Source organism: Oryctolagus cuniculus, chromosome 5 (genome assembly GCF_964237555.1).
Source record: "Oryctolagus cuniculus chromosome 5, mOryCun1.1, whole genome shotgun sequence".
In the NCBI taxonomy this organism is placed as follows: Eukaryota; Metazoa; Chordata; class Mammalia; order Lagomorpha; family Leporidae; genus Oryctolagus; species Oryctolagus cuniculus.
The window spans coordinates 96,805,552-96,826,019 of record NC_091436.1 but is presented as its reverse complement, the minus strand read 5'-3'; the positions used below and the strand labels follow the sequence as shown (position 1 = coordinate 96,826,019).

At 39.7% G+C, this 20,468-nt stretch overlaps 1 protein-coding gene across 11 annotated transcripts in view; it reads left to right on the top strand.

Moving 5' to 3' along the window:
* SENP6 (SUMO specific peptidase 6) overlaps nt 1-20,468 on the top strand; it is a 140,046-nt gene that overhangs the window by 28,443 nt on the left and 91,135 nt on the right. For 5 of the 11 annotated variants that reach the window (XM_070073874.1, XM_051855510.2, XM_051855511.2 and 2 more), the window contains exons 2-4: nt 3,868-3,961; nt 6,163-6,223; nt 19,853-19,998. In XM_070073874.1, the coding sequence (XP_069929975.1) occupies nt 3,868-3,961; nt 6,163-6,223; nt 19,853-19,998 (301 nt within the window). The remainder of the gene's footprint in view (nt 1-3,867; nt 3,962-6,162; nt 6,224-19,852; nt 19,999-20,468) is intronic. The other 6 variants (XM_070073879.1, XM_070073877.1, XM_070073878.1 and 3 more) reach the window with 2 other exon arrangements.

Here is a 20,468-nt window from a genome sequence, read left to right as displayed (position 1 = left end):
CTTCTATAAGGAAAATGTGTCCCTTCTCTCCATTTATTCAATAATTTGTTTATAGTAGCATGGACTCATGAATATTTTGTTTTGGGGTTTATAATCTAATGCTGTTGTTATTTACATTTACTAAAATTGTTTCTACTTTGCTAGAACATAGGAAATTGTTTCAGATTTGCTACAGTAACCTTCACCATACCCCATCTTTTCTTTTTTTTTTTTTTTTTAAAGATTTATTTTTTTGAAAGAGCTACACAGAGAGAGAGAGACAGATCTTAAATCCGATGGTTCAATCCCCAATTGGCCGCAAGGGCAGCAGCTGCACCGATCGGAAGCCGGGAGCCAGGTGCTTCTTCCGGGTCTCCCACATGGGTACAGGGGCCCAAGGACTTGGACCATCTTCTACTGCTTTCCCAAGCCATAGCAGAGAGCTGAGCTGGATCAGAAATGGAGCAGCTGGGATTCGAACCAGTGCCCATATAGGATGCCAGCGCCTCAAGCCAGGGCGTTAACCAGCTGCGCCACAGTGCTTGGCCCATGCCCGATCTTTTAAACAAAACAAAACAGAACAAAACATTTCTTTGCACTGTGACTGTGTGAGGTTCATCTTTTATTTTTCTTGCGTTTGCCTCCAGATCAGTCACTTTTTCCCCCCAGGAGTCCAGGTTTTTTTATTTGGAAGAATGATGGTTAGAAAGCAAGATCTGGATGCAAGTGTTCTCCTTACTACTGTGGGTGACACTGCTTCTAGACCCTCTCTGAGGTCGAAGCCCTAGCGCTATATACTAACCCATGTTACAACACATATCTATCATTTTTTATATATATATTTTATATATACACTTGAGTATATATGAAATATATACATGAGTATATATTTGTTATATATGTATGTATGTATTACATAAATACGAATTCATACTGATATCTCTGACTCTAATCCAACACCATAGGGTTCTTTCTGGCTTTAACATCTTGCTTAGTTTTAATTTCTCTGACAGGGAAAAGCTTTGTTTTTGTTATCTAGTATTTATTTGCTGTCTTTTCAAAAACTTTGAATTTGTTCATGATGACTTGTTTACATTCTCCTGTTTTGTGTTGTGAACTTGTGTTTGTGGAAATTCTTGTTTTAAAGCTTGGATTAAAGTTTTGTATATCTGTCTGGAGGGTTTGTATTTGCCTCTGTTAGTCACTTTTAGAACTTTTTCCCCCCTTTTTAAAAACACAGATTGGGGCTTAGCTTTGTGGTGTACTGGGTTAAGCCACTGTATGCAATACTGGCATATATTGGAATTCTGGTTTGAGTCTCAGCTGCTCTGCTTCCAATTCAGCTCCCTGTTAAGGTGCCTGGGAAAGCAATAGAAGATAGCCCAAGTGCTTGGGCCACATGAGAGGCTGGATGGAGTTCTGAACTCCTGGCTTCAGCCTGGCCCAGTCATGGCTGTTGTAGCCATTTGGGGAGTGAACCCATAGATGGAGAATCTTTTTCTGTGTCATCTTCTCCATCATTTTGCCTTTAAAATAAAAGTCTTTAACAAAAAATTTTAGGTTGTGGTTAAAAATGTATATTATAAAATTTACCATATTAACCATTTAAGTATAATTTGTTGCCATTAGGTATATTCACAGTGTTATCCACTTACTACTGTTATCCATTTCCAGAACTTTGTCACCATCTCAAACAAAAGCTATACCCATTAAATAGTAATTATTCATCTCCCTTCTCTCTGTTTTTCCAGCCCCTGGTAAACTCTGTTCTGCTTTCTGTCTGTATGAATTTGCCTCAATATCTCATAACTTATGTGATGGAAGGGGCTAAACAAGCTGCATTGGGTCTCCTGTTTTTGTTTTGTTTTTTTTTTTTTTTAAGATTATTTATTTATTTATTTATTTGAAAGGCAGAGTTACAGAGAGAGAGAGGTCGGTCGATCTTCATCCGCTGGTTCACTCCCCAGATTGCTGCAATGGCCAGAGCTGCACTGATCCAAAGCCAGGAGCTAAGAGCTTCTTCCAGGTCTCCCACATGGTTGCAGAAGCCAAAAGACTTGGGCCATCTTATACTAATTTCCAAGGCCATAGCAGAGAGCTGGATTGGAAGTGGAGCAGATGGGCTGGAACTGGTACCCAAACGGGATGCTGACACGATAGGCTGTGGCTTTACCCAGTATGCTACAGTGCCAGCCCCATTGGGTCTCTTTTATTTATTTATTTTTATTTATTTATTTTTTTGACAGGCAGAGTGGACAGTGAGAGAGAGAGACAGAGAGAAAGGTCTTCCTTTGCCGTTGGTTCACCCTCCAATGGCCGCCGCGGCCGGCGCGCTGCGGCCGGTGCACCGCGCTGATCCGATGGCAGGAGCCAGGAGCCAGGTGCTTTTCCTGGTCTCCCATGGGGTGCAGGGCCCAAGCACCTGGGCCATCCTCCACTGCACTCCCTGGCCACAGCAGAGAGCTGGCCTGGAAGAGGGGCAACTGGGACAGAATCCGGCGCCCCGACCGGGACTAGAACCCGGTGTGCCGGCGCCGCTAGGGTCTCTTTTATAAGAACACTAATTCCATTCTTGAGAGGTTGGCCCTTATGTGATCAGCTTCGTAGGCCTCTGCCTTATAATACTATAACCTTGATGGTTAGAGTTTCAAGGTAGTACTTTTGGGTGAACATAAACATTCAAACTGTAATATATTAGCCGTGAGGTGAATGCACTTTATTTGTCTTTAGTTAATTCAGAAACCCAGAACCAAGTGTAAGGCAGTAATCCCTGCTAACTCTTTCTTCAGTGGGTTTCTTCTCTCCTGTCCCCCACTAGTTTGCAAGATCAGAGTGCTGCCCTTCAGCCCTTCTGACTTTATCTTGCTAGGGCCAAACCTAATCTCAAAGCCAAAACTCTAGTATATTGGGTTTTTGTCATAATGACTCCAAGACAAGTGCCAACTTCATTTTTCTCCCCAGGTTTCTATTTTATGGTTGTTTTGACTTTAGGGAGTTTTAGTCATGCACTTATAAAACATTTTAAGCATGTAAGTGAGTGAGTGTTTTTCTGATCTAGAGAGTTTTTCTGGTCACAGAGTTAACTGTGTGCCTGATACAGAAAACCTTGTTTTGTTTTTCTTATGTTAAAAGGCAGAGAAGGCTGGCGCCCTGGCTCAATAGGCTAATCCTCCGCCTGTGGCACCGGCACCCTGGGTTCTAGTCCAGGTTGGGGCGCCAGATTCTGTCCCGGTTGCTCCTCTTCCAGTCCAGCTCTCTGCTGTGGCCCGGGAGTGCAGTGGAGGATGGCCCAAGTCCTTGGGCCATGCACCCACATGAGAGACCAGGAGAAGCACCTGGCTCCTGGCTTCAGATCAGCGTGGTGCGCCAGCCGCAGCCCGGTGGCTGCGGTGGCCATTGGAGGGTGAACCAACGGCAAAGGAAGACCTTTCTCTCTGTCTCTCTCTCTCACTGTCCACTCTGCCTGTAGGGGAAAAAAAGAGAAGACTGAATTTAAGGAAAAGGCTACTGATCTTGTTATAGTTCTCATAAGTAAGGCTAGCAAACTGTTTATAGAAATTAATTTCTGGAACAATGATCAGAGATTGAGATTCAGGACTGATTTTATGTATTTGATATATATTAATGTACTTTCCCAATATGTTTATTATATCTTGCTAATGTGAACATCTTCCTATGGCAGACAGATATGAGTGACTATAAATTTGCAAAAACAGATTTTAATATGTTTCTTTTCTCTTTGGAGGATATAGAATATTTATAAGAAGCTGTCAAAAATGAGCCAATTAAAAGAATATCAGATGATCAAAGAGCTTGGGAATTGCTCAGATTTGTTTTATATTGAACAGCTCTGTAATGAATACTTATCTCAGTTTGTTTTTATTTCAGCTTTGGCTAGATCAGAGTCTAAGAGAGATGGAGGTTTTAAAAGTAATTGGAGCTTTGATCATGAAGAAGAAAGTGAAGGAGATACAGATAAAGAGTAAGGATATTTTTTCACTCAGATATCTTATAAGAATGAAACTTTTCATTAGAAAAACAATTCCTATTCTATATATTTTCTAGAGTATGGTATAATATTTTCTAGAGTATGGTATTAAGAAAACCTTTCACTTTTACAGATACATTAAGAAAAAACAGTTCATTATTGATAAATAATTTTGTATATTTTTCCATCTTTTTTAAATGTATACATATACCCACAAAATACATATAGCTTTATGGTTAAAAATTGGCCATACAGCAGAATATTTCAAACTAAAGAAATTATTTTTTAAAGGTATAGGGGCGGGGCAATCTATTCAGGCAAGAAATTGCAAGGCCACTATTTCTAACTGAACCCAGATTAAGACGCTTGAACTTGTCTGAAACTTTAAGTTTTACAGTATCTGGCTTCTGTAGTTGTAACGCATCCCATTCCTCACTCCATCATCTACCAGATCAAATTTTCACCAGAGAAGGCAACACCACTATAAATGATAAATACAGGAGTTTACCCAGACAGAAAACTTCAGGTGTTCATTGCACTTTGTTAATGTACTTGGAATGACTGCTGTGTAAAAATTTTATATAATAGTTTTGATGAAACTTTTTTGCCTGTAATAAGATTTATAATACAGATTTAGCAACGCTTTTAGTGTCTTGATTTTGTGATCTAGTTTTTCACTGGCAAAAGAAACAACAAATTCAAGGATATGCAAATTCTGTCAAAACTATAAATATTTCTTAGAAAATTTTACACAAGAAGTCACTCAGAGTATATTGGCTAAGTATTGTAGTTGCTTTATTTCTGTCTGGGCAGCAGCCCTATTCATTTCTGCTTTATGTTCTTCACCGATGAGGTGTTGACTTCAGGTGGCATTTTATTTGAAGGAGAACTTTGAACTGGAAAGTTTTTTATTGAAAAATCAATATTTTATGATCCTCTTTCATTTCCTTTTGTTTGTTCTTGGCTTGTTTTTCAATTCAAAATTTTTCCTACATTTAGTATGCATATAGTTTTGAAAGATTAGAATTAAATATGAAATTAATCTGAAGAGAAAGTATAGTACTTTTTAAACATTTTTGTGAAATGTTTGGAAGAGAAGTATAGCGTCAAAAAATTACGATGTACATAAACAATAATGAAACAGTAGTTTATGTTTTTATTATAAAAAGGATTTTACTGTAACTGGGCAGAATTGTCTTCAAAAAGGTATATATATTTGACCTTCTTTGTTGGAAGATTTGCCATGAGTATATTATGGCTTTTGAAGTGTCTACTCTCGTGTACATTACACTTAACATATTGTACTGTTTGTTTCATTATGTCCTCAGGGACTTCATGATTTTCAACATTTCGAGATTAATCTGAATAATTAATAGAAGATTAATCTGATCTTTTAGAATCTCAAGCCAGTGATTCTTAGTGAGGCATTCATATTTTCAAAAGTGGTGGAAGTCTAACTATTTTGCTGTGTGGAATTACTTTATTTTTATTAGCTAAGATTTCCTTTCCTTACCAGTTGAAAGTTTCTTCTCCTTTATTTTGTTTCTCCATCCTTTTTCCCTATTAGTTCAAAACAGAAAGGGAAAATGAATGAGATTATATAAAATCTATAGATAAAGGCGATTGGATAATGGATATTAAAATGTTACTTAGAAGTAATAAGTTCCAGTATTGTATAGCACAGTGAGGTGACAACAGTTTACAACAATTTATAATATATTTTATAGAGTTAGAGAGTGATTAAAGGCTCCCAACACAAAAAAAAAGATAAATATTTAAGAAGATGAGGATGTTGATTACCTTGATCTCATTATTACACATTTAATACATGTATTGAATTGTTACATTGTACCCCATAAATATGTAGTTATGTGTCATAAAAATCATGCACTCATTTATGAGAAGGGTCAGCAAACTATAGCCCATTGATTTTGTTAATAGCTATTAGTTTCTACTTATTACGTAATTTTGTTATGTATAGTTTATGGCTGTTTTCACACTATAATATCAAAGATGAGTAGTTGCAACAGACACCATAATGGCCTGGATACCTTAAGATACCTTTTTATCTAGTCCATTACAGAAAAAATTTACTGATTCCTTGGATTAAGGGAGCATAGAAGATAAAACCTTTAAATTTAATATATGGATTGTAATTATTACTTAAGATTTTTTTCCCCTTATTTTTTATGTAGTGGGGCAAATCTACTCAGTGTAGATGAAGATGAGGATTCTGAAACCTCAAAAGGAAAAAAGGCAAGTGTTGCTTTAAAACTTTTTTTTTCTTTTAGGTTGTATACTATTATCCCAAAAGAAAACTTATGCTTTTTAGTTGTAATCCCTAGCCACCCACTTCCTCACCCCAGAGGCAAACAGTGTTTCTAGTTTTTTTAAATGTTTTATGCTTTGTGAAAAAGATATATATTACCAGTCCACCCCCCCCCACACACAGTTAGTAGTGTACCATAGACAGTTTTCCTAATCTTCTTTAACAGTATATTTGGAGATCATCCATAAGAGTCTTTAGAAAGCACCCTCATTTTTCAGTAGGTGCACATAATCCTATCATATCGTATACATTATTAACCAGTGTCACCATATTGATGGATATGAACACTTGTCACCATTCTGATTTTTTTCCTAATATAATGTTGAGTAAATCAGCTTTGAAGAACATATATTCTTATGCACACATACAAGTATCTCTATAGAATGAATTCCTAAAAGTAGAATTTCTGTCTCCAGATAAAATCATTTCTAATTTATTGTACCTGACTTACACTTTAGCAGCAGTGTTCTGAAAGTAGCCATTTCCTAACATTTCCATCATAGAGATTTTAACCTTTTGATCTTCCCTAATGAAAAATAGTATCTCAATGTAGTCTTTTTGTTTTTTTGCCAGGCAGAGTTAGACAGTGAGAGAGAGAGAGAGACAGACAGACAGAGAGAAAGGTCTTTCTTCCGTTGGTTCACCCCCCAATATGGCTGCTATGGCTGGCACGCTGCACTGATCCAAAGCCAGGAGCCAGGTGCTTCCTCCTGGTCTCCCATGCGGGTACAGGGCCCAACTACTTGGGCCATCCTCCACTGCCTTCCTGGGCCACAGCAGAGAGCTGGACTGGAAGAGGAGCAACCAGGACAGAATCCAGCACCTCAACTGGGACTAGAACCCGGAGCGCCAGTGCCGCAGGTGGAGGATTAGCCAAATCAGCCGCCGCACCAGCCTTCAGTGTAGTCTTAATTTGAATTTCTTTTATTACAAGTGAAACCAAACTCTGTTTGATATGTGTATAGTTCATTTGTATTCCTTTTTTTTTGATAGTTGTCATGTAATATCCACTGCCCATTTTATGATTTGGTCTTTAGAATGTTATCTGTAGGAATTTTTTTATGTTGTTTTAGAAACACATTTTTGGGGCCGGCACTGTAGTGCAGCAGGTAAAGCTGCTATCTGCAGTGCTGGCATTCCATATCGGCACGAGTTCCGTCCCAGCTGCTCTACTTCTGATCCAGCTCCCTGATAATGTACCTGAGAAAGCAATGGAAGATGACCCAAGTACTTGTGCCCCTGTACCCACATGGGAGACCTGGAATGTATTCTTGACTACTGGCTTTAGCCTGGCCCAGCCCTGGCCATTTCCGGCCATTTGGGAATTGGACCAGCAGATGGAAGATAATCTATCTTTTTCTCTAAGTAACTCTGCTTTTCAAATAAATCTTAAAAAAAAACCAAACAACAACAACAACAAAAAACCTTTTCCCACATTTTGACATCTCTGAAATTTAGATGTACGGAATAATGATATTTTGAAATGGTTTGATTATTTAAAACCTTTTTTTTTTTGCATGCTAGTATAATGTATATCTTATAATGGTTTCTTAGGTTTAGCGAAGCATAATATCTTTAAAAAACTGGTTGTTTGCTGTGATACTAGTTCATAATAAAGTCATGTGTTAATTAACAGGGATATGTTCAGAGATTCATCATATGCAATTGTGTTGTGGTCTTGTAAATGTTACAGAGTACTTACTCAAACCTAGATGATATGAGTCAATCATCTGATACAGTCGTGAGATGTGAGCAGGGGATGAAGCTGCTGCTGCTGTAACACAGCATACTGTTTTGCAGTAAACTCTTTTGTAACTTGGAGTACATTCTAAAATAACAATAAAAAGTGTATATGTAAACCAATAATACAGTTTTCTGTGCAGTTACCAGATATCATCTACTGTGTTGTATGTGCTACTTCTGTGTGACTGGCAACACAAGAGGTTTATATCAGTTAAGATATTGTTTATTTGAGAGGTAGAGTTAGAGACAGAGAGAGGGAAAGACAGAAAAGTCTTCTGTCCACTGGTTCACTCGCCAAATGGCTGTAATGGCTGGACCTGGGCCAGTCTGGAGCCAGGAGCTTCTTCCCAGTAGAGACTTGGGCCACTTTTTGCTGCTTTGCCAGGTGCACTAGTAGAGAGCTGGATTGAAAGTGGAACAGCCGGGAATCGAACTGGTGCCCATATGAGATGCCGACACTATAGATGGTGGCTTAATCTGCTGTGCCACAGTTCCCGCCCCATCCTTCCATTTCTTTCAGCATAATCTCCCAGAAATTACTGGAATGACTGATTTTTTTAAATTTGCCTATGCTTTTGCCTGTATTTCTTTATGTGTTTCCTCCAAAATATTAGAGCTGTATATTTAGTTGATTTAATTTGTGAAAGTGTCTGCATGAAACTTGACAAGGCTAGTCCTGGTGCTTATTAATTCTTAAAAACACACTCCTGGAATGGGTGTTTGGCCTAACAGTGAAATAGCCAGTTAAGGTCCATGTGTCCCACATTGGAGAACCTGGATTCAGTTACCAGCTTTGGCTCTTGATTCCAGCTTCCTGCTAATGTGGACCCTGGGAGACAGCAATAATGGCTCTAGTAGTTGCCATGCTGCCACCCACATGGTGCTTTCTATCTCTCAAGAGAGGGGCTGGTGCTGTGGCGCAGCTGGTTAACGCCCTGGCCTGAAGCACTGGCTTTCCATATGGGCGCCGGTTCAAATCCCGGCTGCTCTACTTCCTATCCAGCTCTCTTCTGTGGCCTGGGAAAGCAGTAAAAGGTGGCCCAAGTCCTTGGGCCCCTGCACCCACGTGGGAGACCTGGAAGAGGCTCCTGGCTCCTGGCTCCTGGCTTCGGATCGGTGCAGCTCTGGCTGTTGTAGCCACTTGGAGAGAGAACCATCAGATGAAAGACCTCTCTCTCTCTCTCTCTCTGCCTCTCCCCTCTGTGTAACTCTAACTTTCAAATAAATAAATAACTCTTTTAAAAATAAATAAATAAAAGAAACTAAGAGAATGTGACCAAGAGGGAGAAGACAGGATGTAGTCTTGAGTGGTGTAGTCTCAAGTGTTGAAATCCCCCAATCAGAAATTTCTGAGCTCTAAAATCCTGAAAATCGGCAATCCCCAAAAATTAAAGTCTTGAATGTTGAAATCCCAAAGCCAACAATGCAATTGCAGTTTGGGAAAAAGCTGTAAGAGGTGTAGAAAACTGAACTCTGGGGAAAGGGATTATTGTATTTTCAGTTGTGTGCAAGATAGTTGTGTCATGCTAGGCAGATGGAGCACTTGAACACCTGATAAGAGCATTATTTTAGGTAAGTCTGTATAGACGTTTCCAGAGATACATTGTGTGAGTCTGAGTGGACTATGTGTAGGAGAATCCACCACTTAAAAAATGAACGTGAATGTATTCTGCAAGGAAAGCCATGCTTTAAAATGGGTGAGGAACACCTCGGCCATCGACCTTGTAAGGCCCACGAAAACATTTGGTATGGTCCTGCCAAGGCAACTGCAGGTGGTACTGAAAATTTAAGAACTCTATATAGCAGGGGCTAATTTTTAAATTAATAATTTTGTATGGCCCTTGGCAGAAAAAAGGCTCCCCATCCCTGCTCTGAAAGAAAAATAGGCAGCTGTCCATTGTGATACAGAACTTCAAAATATAGTCAATTGGGGCTGGAGTTGTGGCGCAGCGGGTTAAAGCTCTGGCCTGAAGCGCCGGCATCCCATTTGGGCACCGGTTCTAGTCCTAGCCGGCTGCTCTTCTTCCAATCCAGCTCTCTGCTATGGCCTGAGAAAGCAGTACAAGATGGCCCAAGTCCTTGGGCCTCTGCACCCACGTGGGAGACCAGAGGAAGCTCCTGGCTCCTAGCTCCAGATCGGTGCAGCTCCAGCCTTTGTGGCCATCTGAGGAATAAACCAGCAGATGGGAGACCTCTCTCTCTGCAACTCTGTCTTTCAAATAAATGAAAATAAATATTTAAAAAAAATATAGTTAATGATAGTGAAAATCAGCCAGCTCTTATGAACTGCTTCTGAGCAGTTACCCATAAACTATACCTATAACACAGGTTTTCATGTCATGTGTTCTTTTTTTCTTTTTTTAAAGATTTTATTCATTTATTTGAGAGACAAAGTTACAGACAGGCAGAGACAGAGGGAAAGGTCTTCCATCCACTGGTTCACTCCCCAAATGGTCGCAACCGCCAGAGCTGGGCCAGTCTGAAGTCAGGAGCCAAAAGCTTCTTCTGGGTCAGCTTAACTTACCACACAGGTGCAGGGGCCCAGGGATCTGGGCCATCTTCAGCTGCCTTCCCAGATCATAGCAGAGAGCCAGATTGGAAGAGTAGCATCCAGGACTAGAAATCGCGCGCATATGGGATGCCAGTGCCGCAGGCTGAGGTCAAGTCCACTATACGCAGTGCTGTGTGTGTATGTGCTTTACTGTTTTCATTTTTTTTTCCAAATTTATCTGGATTAGTTTTTACAGTTGCTATGCTGTGTATTTCATCTTTACATCCATTCTAGTACTGGAAGTATAAGTTGTGTAAAGACCTATATAGAATTCTAATTTGTGCCTGCTTTTTTTTTCTTTTTTCAAATTTGACTCTCTGAAAGTACATTGTCATGATAGCATCTTATTTTTATTTATTTTTTTTATTTTTTGACAGGCAGAGTTAGACAGTGAGAGAGAGAAAGAGACAGAGAGAAAGGTCTTCCTTTGCCGTTGGTTCACCCTTCAATGGCCGCTGCGGCCGGCGCGCTGCGGCCGGCGCACCGCGCTGATCCGATGGCAGGAGCCAGGTACTTATCCTGGTCTCCCATGGGTTGCAGGGCCCAAGTACTTGGGCCATCCTCCACTGCACTCCTTGGCCACAGCAGAGAGTTGGCCTGGAAGAGGGGCAACCGGGACAGAATCCGGTGCTCTGACCGGGACTAGAACCCGGTGTGCCAGTGCCGCAAGGCGGAGGATTAGCATAGTGAGCCGCAGAGCCGGCCAATGATAGCATCTTTATGCCTAAAATACTGGAAAAACAGTGCAACTTCCTCGGTAAATGAAGAGAAATCCTTTTTGTACATTAGCACTTGCAAAGATAAAATTTCTTCAGATCTCACTCACCTCTTCGGGTGTCTGAATATACTGTAGTGACCCAACCTCTTAAAAAATGGCTTGTGGGGCCGGTGTCGTGTCAAAGCGGGTAAAGCCATCGCCTGCAGTGCTGGCATCTCCTATGAGCGCCAGTTTGAGTCCCGGCTGCTCTACTTCCAATCCCACTCTCCTTGGAAAGCAGCAGAAGATGGCCCAAGTCCTTGGGCCCCTGCACCTGCGTGGGGAGACCTGGAAGAAGCTCCTGGTCCTGGCTTCGGATTGTCACAGCTGTGACTGTTGCGGCCAATTGGGGAGTGAACTAGCAGATGGAAGACCTCTCTATCTCTCTGCCTCTCCTTCTCAATCTGTGTAACTCTGACTTTCAAGTAAATAAATAAATCTTTAAAAAAAAAACTGACTTATTTCTTTCAGGTGTTTCAGAGGACCCCAGTTAATAAAACTGCATGTACATAATTACCAACTATATTGATATGCATTTGTAGGTTTTCCTTTTGGGCCTATTTCTTTATGTGAAGTGGCCTAGGAAGTGTTCTGTCATGTGTATCTCAAGTAGATTTACCCTTTTAAAGATGTAAATAAATGTTCTCTGAAGAATTTTAAAATTACTTTTGGCGGGAGGCACTGTTGTGACACAGCAGGATAAACTACCACTTGTGACACCACATCCCATATTTGAATGCCTGGGGTTAACTCCAACCTCTAATTCCAATTCAGCTTCCTGCTGATACTCCTTGGGAAGCAGCAGATGATGACATGAGTACTTGGGAGACTCTGATGGAGTTTCTGGCTCCTGACTTTGGCCTGGCTCTGCCCTGGTTTGTTATGAGCACTTGGGAACTGAACCAGTGGGTGTAAGATCTTTCCACGTCATTCTGCCTTTCAGATAGATAGATAAGTAGATAACCTTTTACAAAATAAAAATTATTTTGTCCAGAGTTGTATTTTCAGAATTTTTATGTTTAGTAATTTTAGAGTTTCAGGATTTCAGTACTTAGGATTGTAATGTTCAGGATTATGCTGGACAGTCCCCACGTTCAAATCAGTCTTCTACCTTTAAAAGTCTGTTGTCTTTTTTAATGTCAAATGTACATTTACATTCACGTCTTTATGACAGTTGTTTCACTGAGAGTTCTAAGATGAAAAAAAAAAAAGCTTTGGATTTTAGCTGAGTTTGTTACCTGGTTGTTAAAAGGTACAGCAGATTTTCCCCCCTAACTTACGATGCTTGTCCTTTGATTTTCTCCTAGGTGTAGTGCTTTTCTTGATAATAATAGAAGATATGAAGTCAGTAAACACAAGTTTTCATTACTTTAACTTTGCCTTTTTACAGTATATCTAAATGAAGAAAATCTTACTTTGACTCAATACCCATGTTTCATCTGTTTATTTGAGAGGCAGTGAGAAACAGAAAATTTCCATCCTCTGTTTTCCCCTCCAAATGCCCGAAATGGCTGGGACTGGGCAGGGACTGAAACTGGGACCTGTGAATTTAGTACAGGTTTCCCATGTGGTTGACAGGAACCCTGTCACCCGAGTCATTGCTTTTTGTCTCCCAGCATCTACATTGGTAGGAAGCTAAAGTCAGAAGTCAGAGCTGATAATTAAACCCAGGGATTCTTGTGGGATGTAAGGATCTAAACTGTTAGGCTAACTACCTACTCCAGTGCTTCATCTTTAATAGAAATATATAAAAAGCCAAACCATTGTTTTATATGCCAAAATAGATTCCAGATATCTGTATCTTATTTTTTTTTAAATTTTTAGGGTTTATTTTCCTTTATTTGAAAGACAGTTACAGAGAGAGGTAGAGACAGAGAGAGAGAGGTCTTCCATCTGCTAGTTCACTCCCCAAATGGCCACAGTGGCCAGAGCTGAGCCAGTCAGGAGCCAGGGGCTGCTGCTTGGTCTCCCATGCGCGTGCCAGCACCCAAAGACTTGGGCCATCTTCTACTGCTTTCCCAAGCTGCAACAGAGAGCTTGATCGGAAGAAGAGTATCCAGGACTAGAACTGGCACATATATGGGATGCCTGCACTTCAGGCCGGGGCTTTAACCAACCCACTGCGCCACAGCACTGGCCCCAAAATAGCTATATTTTAAGTCATTCTTTGTATGTAGGTATTATTACAATAGGAAAGACTTAAGTTTTTCTTTTGTAAAGTGGTTAAAGGACTATTGTGAAAGGGGAGATAGGAAAAGAGATATTGTGTGATTCCTTGTTTTATAGATGAGTCTTAAAGTAAAACAGTTTTAGAGAGGTGTAAAAATGAATAATAAGGATTTAGAAGTTGATTCTGTTAAAAACTACCTGATCATCCTTTAGGGATTTCTTTCTTTTCTTTTGAAAGGCAGAGTGCCAGACACAGGCAGAGACAGAGATCTTCCATTCACTGATTCATTCCCCAAGGTTTGGCCAGGCAAAAGCCAGGAGCCAGGAACTCCTTCCGGGTCTTCCACGTAGGTGGCAGGGACCCACGTACTTGGGCCGTCTTCTACTGTCTTCCCAGATGCATTAACAGGGAGCTGGATTGGAAGTGGAGCAACCAGGAATTCAACAGTCACTCTGGGACTTGAAATCTGAGAATACTCTAGAACTTGAACAGGCTTTCTGATACGGGATACTGGTGTTGAAGGTCGAAGTATTACTGCTGTGGTGACAATAAAGCATGCCGCCTCCCCTATTTCTTGTTTTTTTGAAAGGCAGAAGCAACAGAGAGAATGCGTACTCTTCCATCTACTGGTTCATTTCCCAAATGGTCATAACAGCTGGAGCTGGGGCAGGCTGAAGCTAAGAGCCAGGAACTTCACCCGAGACTCCCATGTGGGTGACAGGGTTCCAAGTATTTGAGCCATATGATGTCTTTCCAGGCACATTAACAGGAAGGTGGATCATAAGTGGAGTAGCCAGGCCTCAAACTGGCACTCTGATACAGGATGCTACTGTTGTAAGTGGTGGCTTAACTTGTTGTGCCACAACACTGGCCTGGTTCACAACATCGTAATATCCTACCACTTCTGTTTAACAGAATAATATTCCCTTTGGGCTTTCTACAGTGTTTCTGTGCCTCTTTATTGTAAAGGAGTCATATTTTTTGTTGTAAAAAAATTTTAGCTATTCAGAGTTATTGCTTTTCTATGTTATTCTTTGTGGAACTCCTAATAATCACAGTTGGACCATCTTTGCTTCATATTCCATTTTCTTATAGTTAAAAGAAGAATAATAAGATAAAGAAAGAGTCAGTTTATCCTATCTGGGTACTTTCCTCATCTCTCTCATCCAGTTCTCTAATTTTTATCTTCAGCTGTATCTAATGTGCTGTTTAATCTGTCACTTTATTGTTTCCTTTTTCCTTTCCTCTCTTTTTGAAAATTTCAATGACATCAGTCATTTGTAGTACTAATATTGATTCTTTTTCCAAAAAAATTTTTCCCATAACATCTAATAATTTAGTTTGATTTTCCCCTTTATTTTTAAGAATTTAAAGTTTTTGGCATCCATTTCTAATGCTCCATCATTTAATGGTTTTGTGAAAATTCTCTTATGAAGTTCTTAAGAGCTATATTTCCTGAATTCTTTACTTATATTAATTATATAGTGAGGAATAACTTTGGGTGAAAGATATCACATTGATCATTTTTGCACATTTAGAATCCCAGTGAAATATTCATGTAGCAAATATGTATTGAGTATAAGTTTAGGTGCTAGTGATTGAAACAACTTCTTGTTACTGCAGAATTTTATTTTATTTTTTTTAACTTTTATTTAATGAATATAAATTTCCAAAGTACAGAATATTGATTACAATGACTTCCCCCCCATAATGTCCCTCCAACCCGCAACCCTCCCCTTATCCACTCCCTCTCCCCTTCCATTCACATCAAGATTCATTTTCGATTCTCTTTATATACCGAAGATCAGTTTAGCATACATTAAGTAAAGATTTCAACAGTTTGCTCCCACACAGAAACATAAAGTGAAAAATACTGTTTGAGTACTAGTTATAGCATTAAATCTCAATGTACAGCACACTAAGGACAAAGATCCTACATGAGGAGTAAGTGCACAGTGACTCCTGTTGTTGACTTAACAATTGACACTTGTATTTATGGCGTCAGTAATCTCCCTAGGCTCTTGTCATGAGCTGCCAAGGCTATGGAATTTTGAGGAATACAAATTTCTTATGTACAACTTTAGGAATATAGTTATTCTTCTCACCATAGCTGCTCTCCCACCCACACTCCCACCCCTCTTCATTCTTCCTCTCCTCTTCCCAGTCCTATTCTCCATTAAGATTCATTTTCAATTAACTTTGTACACAGAAGAGTAACTCTATCCTAAGTAAAGATCCCAACAATTTGCACGCATACACACACACACATACACAGAACTGTATGAGAACAAATATCACAGTTAACTCACAATACAACCCATTGAGGACAAAAGTCCTGCAATGGGGAGCTAGTGCACAGTGACTCCTGTTGTTAATTTAACAATTAACACCCATGTATGATGTCAGTGACCACCTGAAACTCTTGACATGAGCTGCCTATAGGCTATTTAAGCCTTTTGAATCCACAGATTCCATCAGTATTTAGACAAAGCCATAAGCAAATGGAAGTTCTTTCCTCCCTTTAGAGAAAAGTTCATCATTTGATGGCCACCTCTTTCCATTGGTACCTCACTCACAGAGATCTTTCATGTAAAATATATTTTTGCCACAGTGTCTAGGCTTTCCGTGCCCCGCAGAACTTTTTTTTTTTTTTTTTTAAGATTTATTTTATTATTTTATTTGAAAGGCAGAGTTAGGGAGAGAGAGAGCTTTCATCCACTGGTTCACTCCCCAGATGGATGCAATAGCTAGAGCTGCACCGATCCAAAGCCAGGAGTCAGGAGGATCTTCCGAGTTTCCCACATGGGTGCTGGGGCCCAAACACTTGGGCCATCCTCCACTGCTCTCCCAGGCCACAGCAGAGAGCTGGATTGGAAGGGGAGTGGCCGGAACTTGAACCAGCACCCCTATGAGATGCTGGCCCTGTGGGCAGTGGCTTTTCCCACTACATCACAGCGCCGGTCCCCCTGCAGAACTTTAAATTATTATAACTTGTGCTTGTGAGTTAACCTAATGATTAATGATACAAGAGGAGTTGACAAAGTTCACAGACCAGGTCCTGCCTATAGCTTATGATCTGTTTGTCACCCAGAATATTTTTACATTTTTAAATGGGGAAAAATTAAAATAATACTATTTCATGACTTGTGAAAATTATATGACATTGAAACTTGTATCCATGAACCTATTGGACAACATTTGTTCAGTGCTCATTTTCTTTTGTATTGCCTTAGGGCTGCTTTTGTACTACAACATATTTGAATACAGAGTTGAGTAGACACAGTCGATATAGATCATCAAATCTAGAATATTTATTCGCTGGTCCTTTACAGAAAATGTTTTCTTCTTATTTTACCACTGTGTTTTAGAGATTTAATATCCATTTTAGAGAAATGTTCAGCTATTTTTTGGGTGGTTGCTTTATTACAGTAGTTGATCAGACTGAATATTAGATTATAAGACTGCTAACAGTTACCCACTTCATAGGATTGTTGTGAGATTTAGATAAAACTAATTCACATAGTGTATGGCATTACAAATCTTACATAAAGTTAAGTTAATTACTATTAAATGTGGTGTTTGAGCCTTTGTAAATTTGTTTTCCTTTGCAAATAATATAGACTTGATATAAGTGAGGCCCATGTTTATAGTTGGTTTTCTAGTGATGTGATTGTGTGTGTGAGAATTCAAACTAAATTCATTAATTCTGCAGCAGTTGAAAGTTATATATCTAATTGATCACAGAAGTTCAATTTAATGTAACAGAAAACACCTGTAATAAAAGCAATATATTTGATTTGAAATAAACTTGACAGATTTAAAGATAGTAAACCAATTCAAATTACGATTATACTAAATAATATATTTATTACTGAATACAGACTACCCAAAGGAAATAATTTTCTCTTGTTTAATATTAGTAACATGTCTTTATTTTATTTTTAATATTTATTTATTTATTAGAGAGGCAGAGGCAGAGAGAGAGGGAGAAGTCTTCCATCTGTTGGTTTACTCCCCAGATGGCCACAATGGCTAGAGCTGTGCTGATCCAGAGCCAGGAGCTTTTTCCGGGTCTACCACATGGGTGTAGGGGCCCAAGCACTTGGGCCATCTTCTACTGCTTTCCCAGGCCATAGGAGAGTTGGATTGGACGTGGAGCAGCCAGGACTCATGGGATGCCATCACTGCAGGCAGCAGCTTTACCTGCTACGCCATGGCACCAGCCCCAGCTTGTCTTTATTTTAATTACATGCTGACAGTAGCTTTTTAGGATTGAAAAAGAAAAAAAAATCCTATTCAAAATGACAACCAAAACTCCATAAATTTGTTTTGAAGAATTATTTTATTTATTTGAAAGTCAGAGTTACAGAGAGGGGTGGGGGGTCTTCCAGCCAATGGTCCATTCCCCAGTTGGCCGCAGCAGCTGCAACTGTGCCAATCTGGAGCCAGGAGCTTCCTCCTGGTCTCCCACTTAGGTGCAGTGGTCCAAGGTCTTGGGCCTTCTTCTGCTATTCTCCCAGGCCGTAGCAGAGAGCTGGATCAGAAGTGGAGCAGCCGGGTCTGGAACCAGTGCCCATATGGGATGCTGGCACTTCAGGCCAGGGCGTTAACCCACTGCACCACAGTGCCAGCCCCACTCCATAAGTTTTTTAAATAAAGAAGGAAATATGTTCCTTCTTTTTTTTTCTTTTCTTTTTTTTTTTTTTTGTAAAGATCCATTCATTCATTTGAAAGGTAGAGTCACAGAGAGGCAGAGAGAGAGATCTTTTATCCACTGATCCACTCCCCAAATGGCCGAAACAGCCTGTGCTGGGCCTATCCAAAGCCAAAAGTCAGGAGCTTCCTCTGGTTCTGTGAGTTTGCTGTAGAAACAGTTAGGGGGAAAGTCAAGTTACTTTCTTCCTTTGAGTATATTTTCTTGTAAAAGAGTACAAAAAAATTACTTTCAAAAATAAAATAGGTAAAAATTATTTTTAAAATGTCAGTTTAGGGTAGTTATCAGTAAGGACCAAGGTCCTTCTTTGTCAAAATCTGAAAGCAGCTTTTAAATATCTTACGCATTGAAGATAACAAAGATAAATTCATTGAAAAAAGCTTGAGAAGCAGGCGTCCTGTAATACTGTGGTTTCCCCAAGGTGGTTCGTCTAAATAGGTCTATATTATTTTTACTTCTGGAAATATGAAGACTGTATCTCAATTTCTGTGTTTATATAGAAACTTTTAAGCTAAGGCAAAAGTCCATGTAGGAAAGCACAAGTTGAAATGACAATTGGTTGCCATATTTGGTAGTACTGTTCAACAAAGAGCAAGGCATTTTAAACAGAGAAGTGCTTATGTTTTTTTTAATCTCTGGAGAAAACATCAGATCCCCTACTCTCCTTTTCTAAATATCTTTGGAGAGATTTACATGAATAGAAAATAATAGTAAACTCCCATGTTCCTCCAAATTTGCATCATCTTTAGAAAAAAAACAATTACAGTGGAATTACTCTTGGATCCATGCCAATTCAGTCACAATCCACTGTCTCCATTACTTGTATATTTTAACTTTTTGAAAAAAATGAGGGTACGGTGTTGTCGCATAGCAAGTTAAGTCTCTGCCTGCATTGCCAGCTCAGGCATACTATATGAGTGCTGGTTTGAATCCTGACTGCAATGCATGCTGCTTCTTTCTGCTGATTTACTTGGGAAGGCAAAGGAAGATGGCCCAAGTAGTTGGACCTCTGCTACTCATATGAGAGACCTGATGAGAGTTCCTGGCTCTTGGCTTCAGCCTGGTCCAGCCCTGACCATTGTGGCCATTTTGGGGGTGAACCAGGCAGTAGAAAATCTCTTTGTCTCTCCCTTTCTTTCTCTCTCCCTCTCTCTCCCTCTCCCTCCCTCTCCCTTTCTCTCTCTCTCTACCTTTCAAGTAAAATGAAATAAGTCTTTAAGAAAATTTAAAAGATGGGGCCGGTACTGTGGCATAGTAGGTTAAGCTTCCGCCTGTGGCACTGACATCCCAGATGGGTGTGGGTTCAAGTCGCTCCCTGCTAATGGCCTGGGAAAGCAGTGGAAATGGCTCAGGTACTTGGGCCCCTGAACCGATGTGGGAAACCCGGAGGTAGTGTCTGGCTTCTGGCTTTGGATTGGCCCAGCTCCGCTGTTGTGACCATCTGGGGAGTGAACCAACGGGTGGAAGACCTCTCTGTCTCTCTCTCTTTCTAAAACTGCCTCTCAAATAAATAACTATATTATTTTAAAAAAATTTAAGAAGATTGGTGAGTTTTCAGGTAGTTGTTGGTAGATTATTATTTTCGGCTTTTATTGTCTAACACTTATGCATCTTTTTACAGTTAAATCGTCGATCGGAAATTGTTGCTACTAGTTCTGGTGATTTCATCTTGAAGACATATGTAAGACGAAACAAGACTGACAGTTTTAAAACTTTGAAAGGCAACCCAATTGGACTTAACATGTTGAGCAACAATAAGAAATTGAGGTACAGGCACTTCATCACACTTTCCTACAGAAAACATAAGAGTTTGACACCAAAAACTAACTGCCTTTGTGGCCAGTAGTCCCAACCTGTTCCCTTTAATTTTGAATTTGTCATTAGGAATGCTGAGAAGGATAGTACCAGTTTAAGGATTATTTGTTTTGAATCTTAGGATTAATTGCATTACTTTCTTTTGAATAAAACATATTGCAAGAAACATGTCAGTAGACTGGAATGTTGTGAGTTTGCTTTCATGCAGTTAGTAGAATCTTAGTCATAATATTAAAAATAGAAGGCCCCATAGGTAAGTTGTCTAGTTAATTTAGGAGATGGTAATGAAGATTATCTCAGTAGTGATCTTTTTCTTTTTTAAGATTTACTACTCTTTTTCTTTCAGGTGTAAGCCACCTTTCCAAGTAGTTTTCATAGTGAACCATTGTTATTGACAGCATTGGGCTATCAATACCAACCCA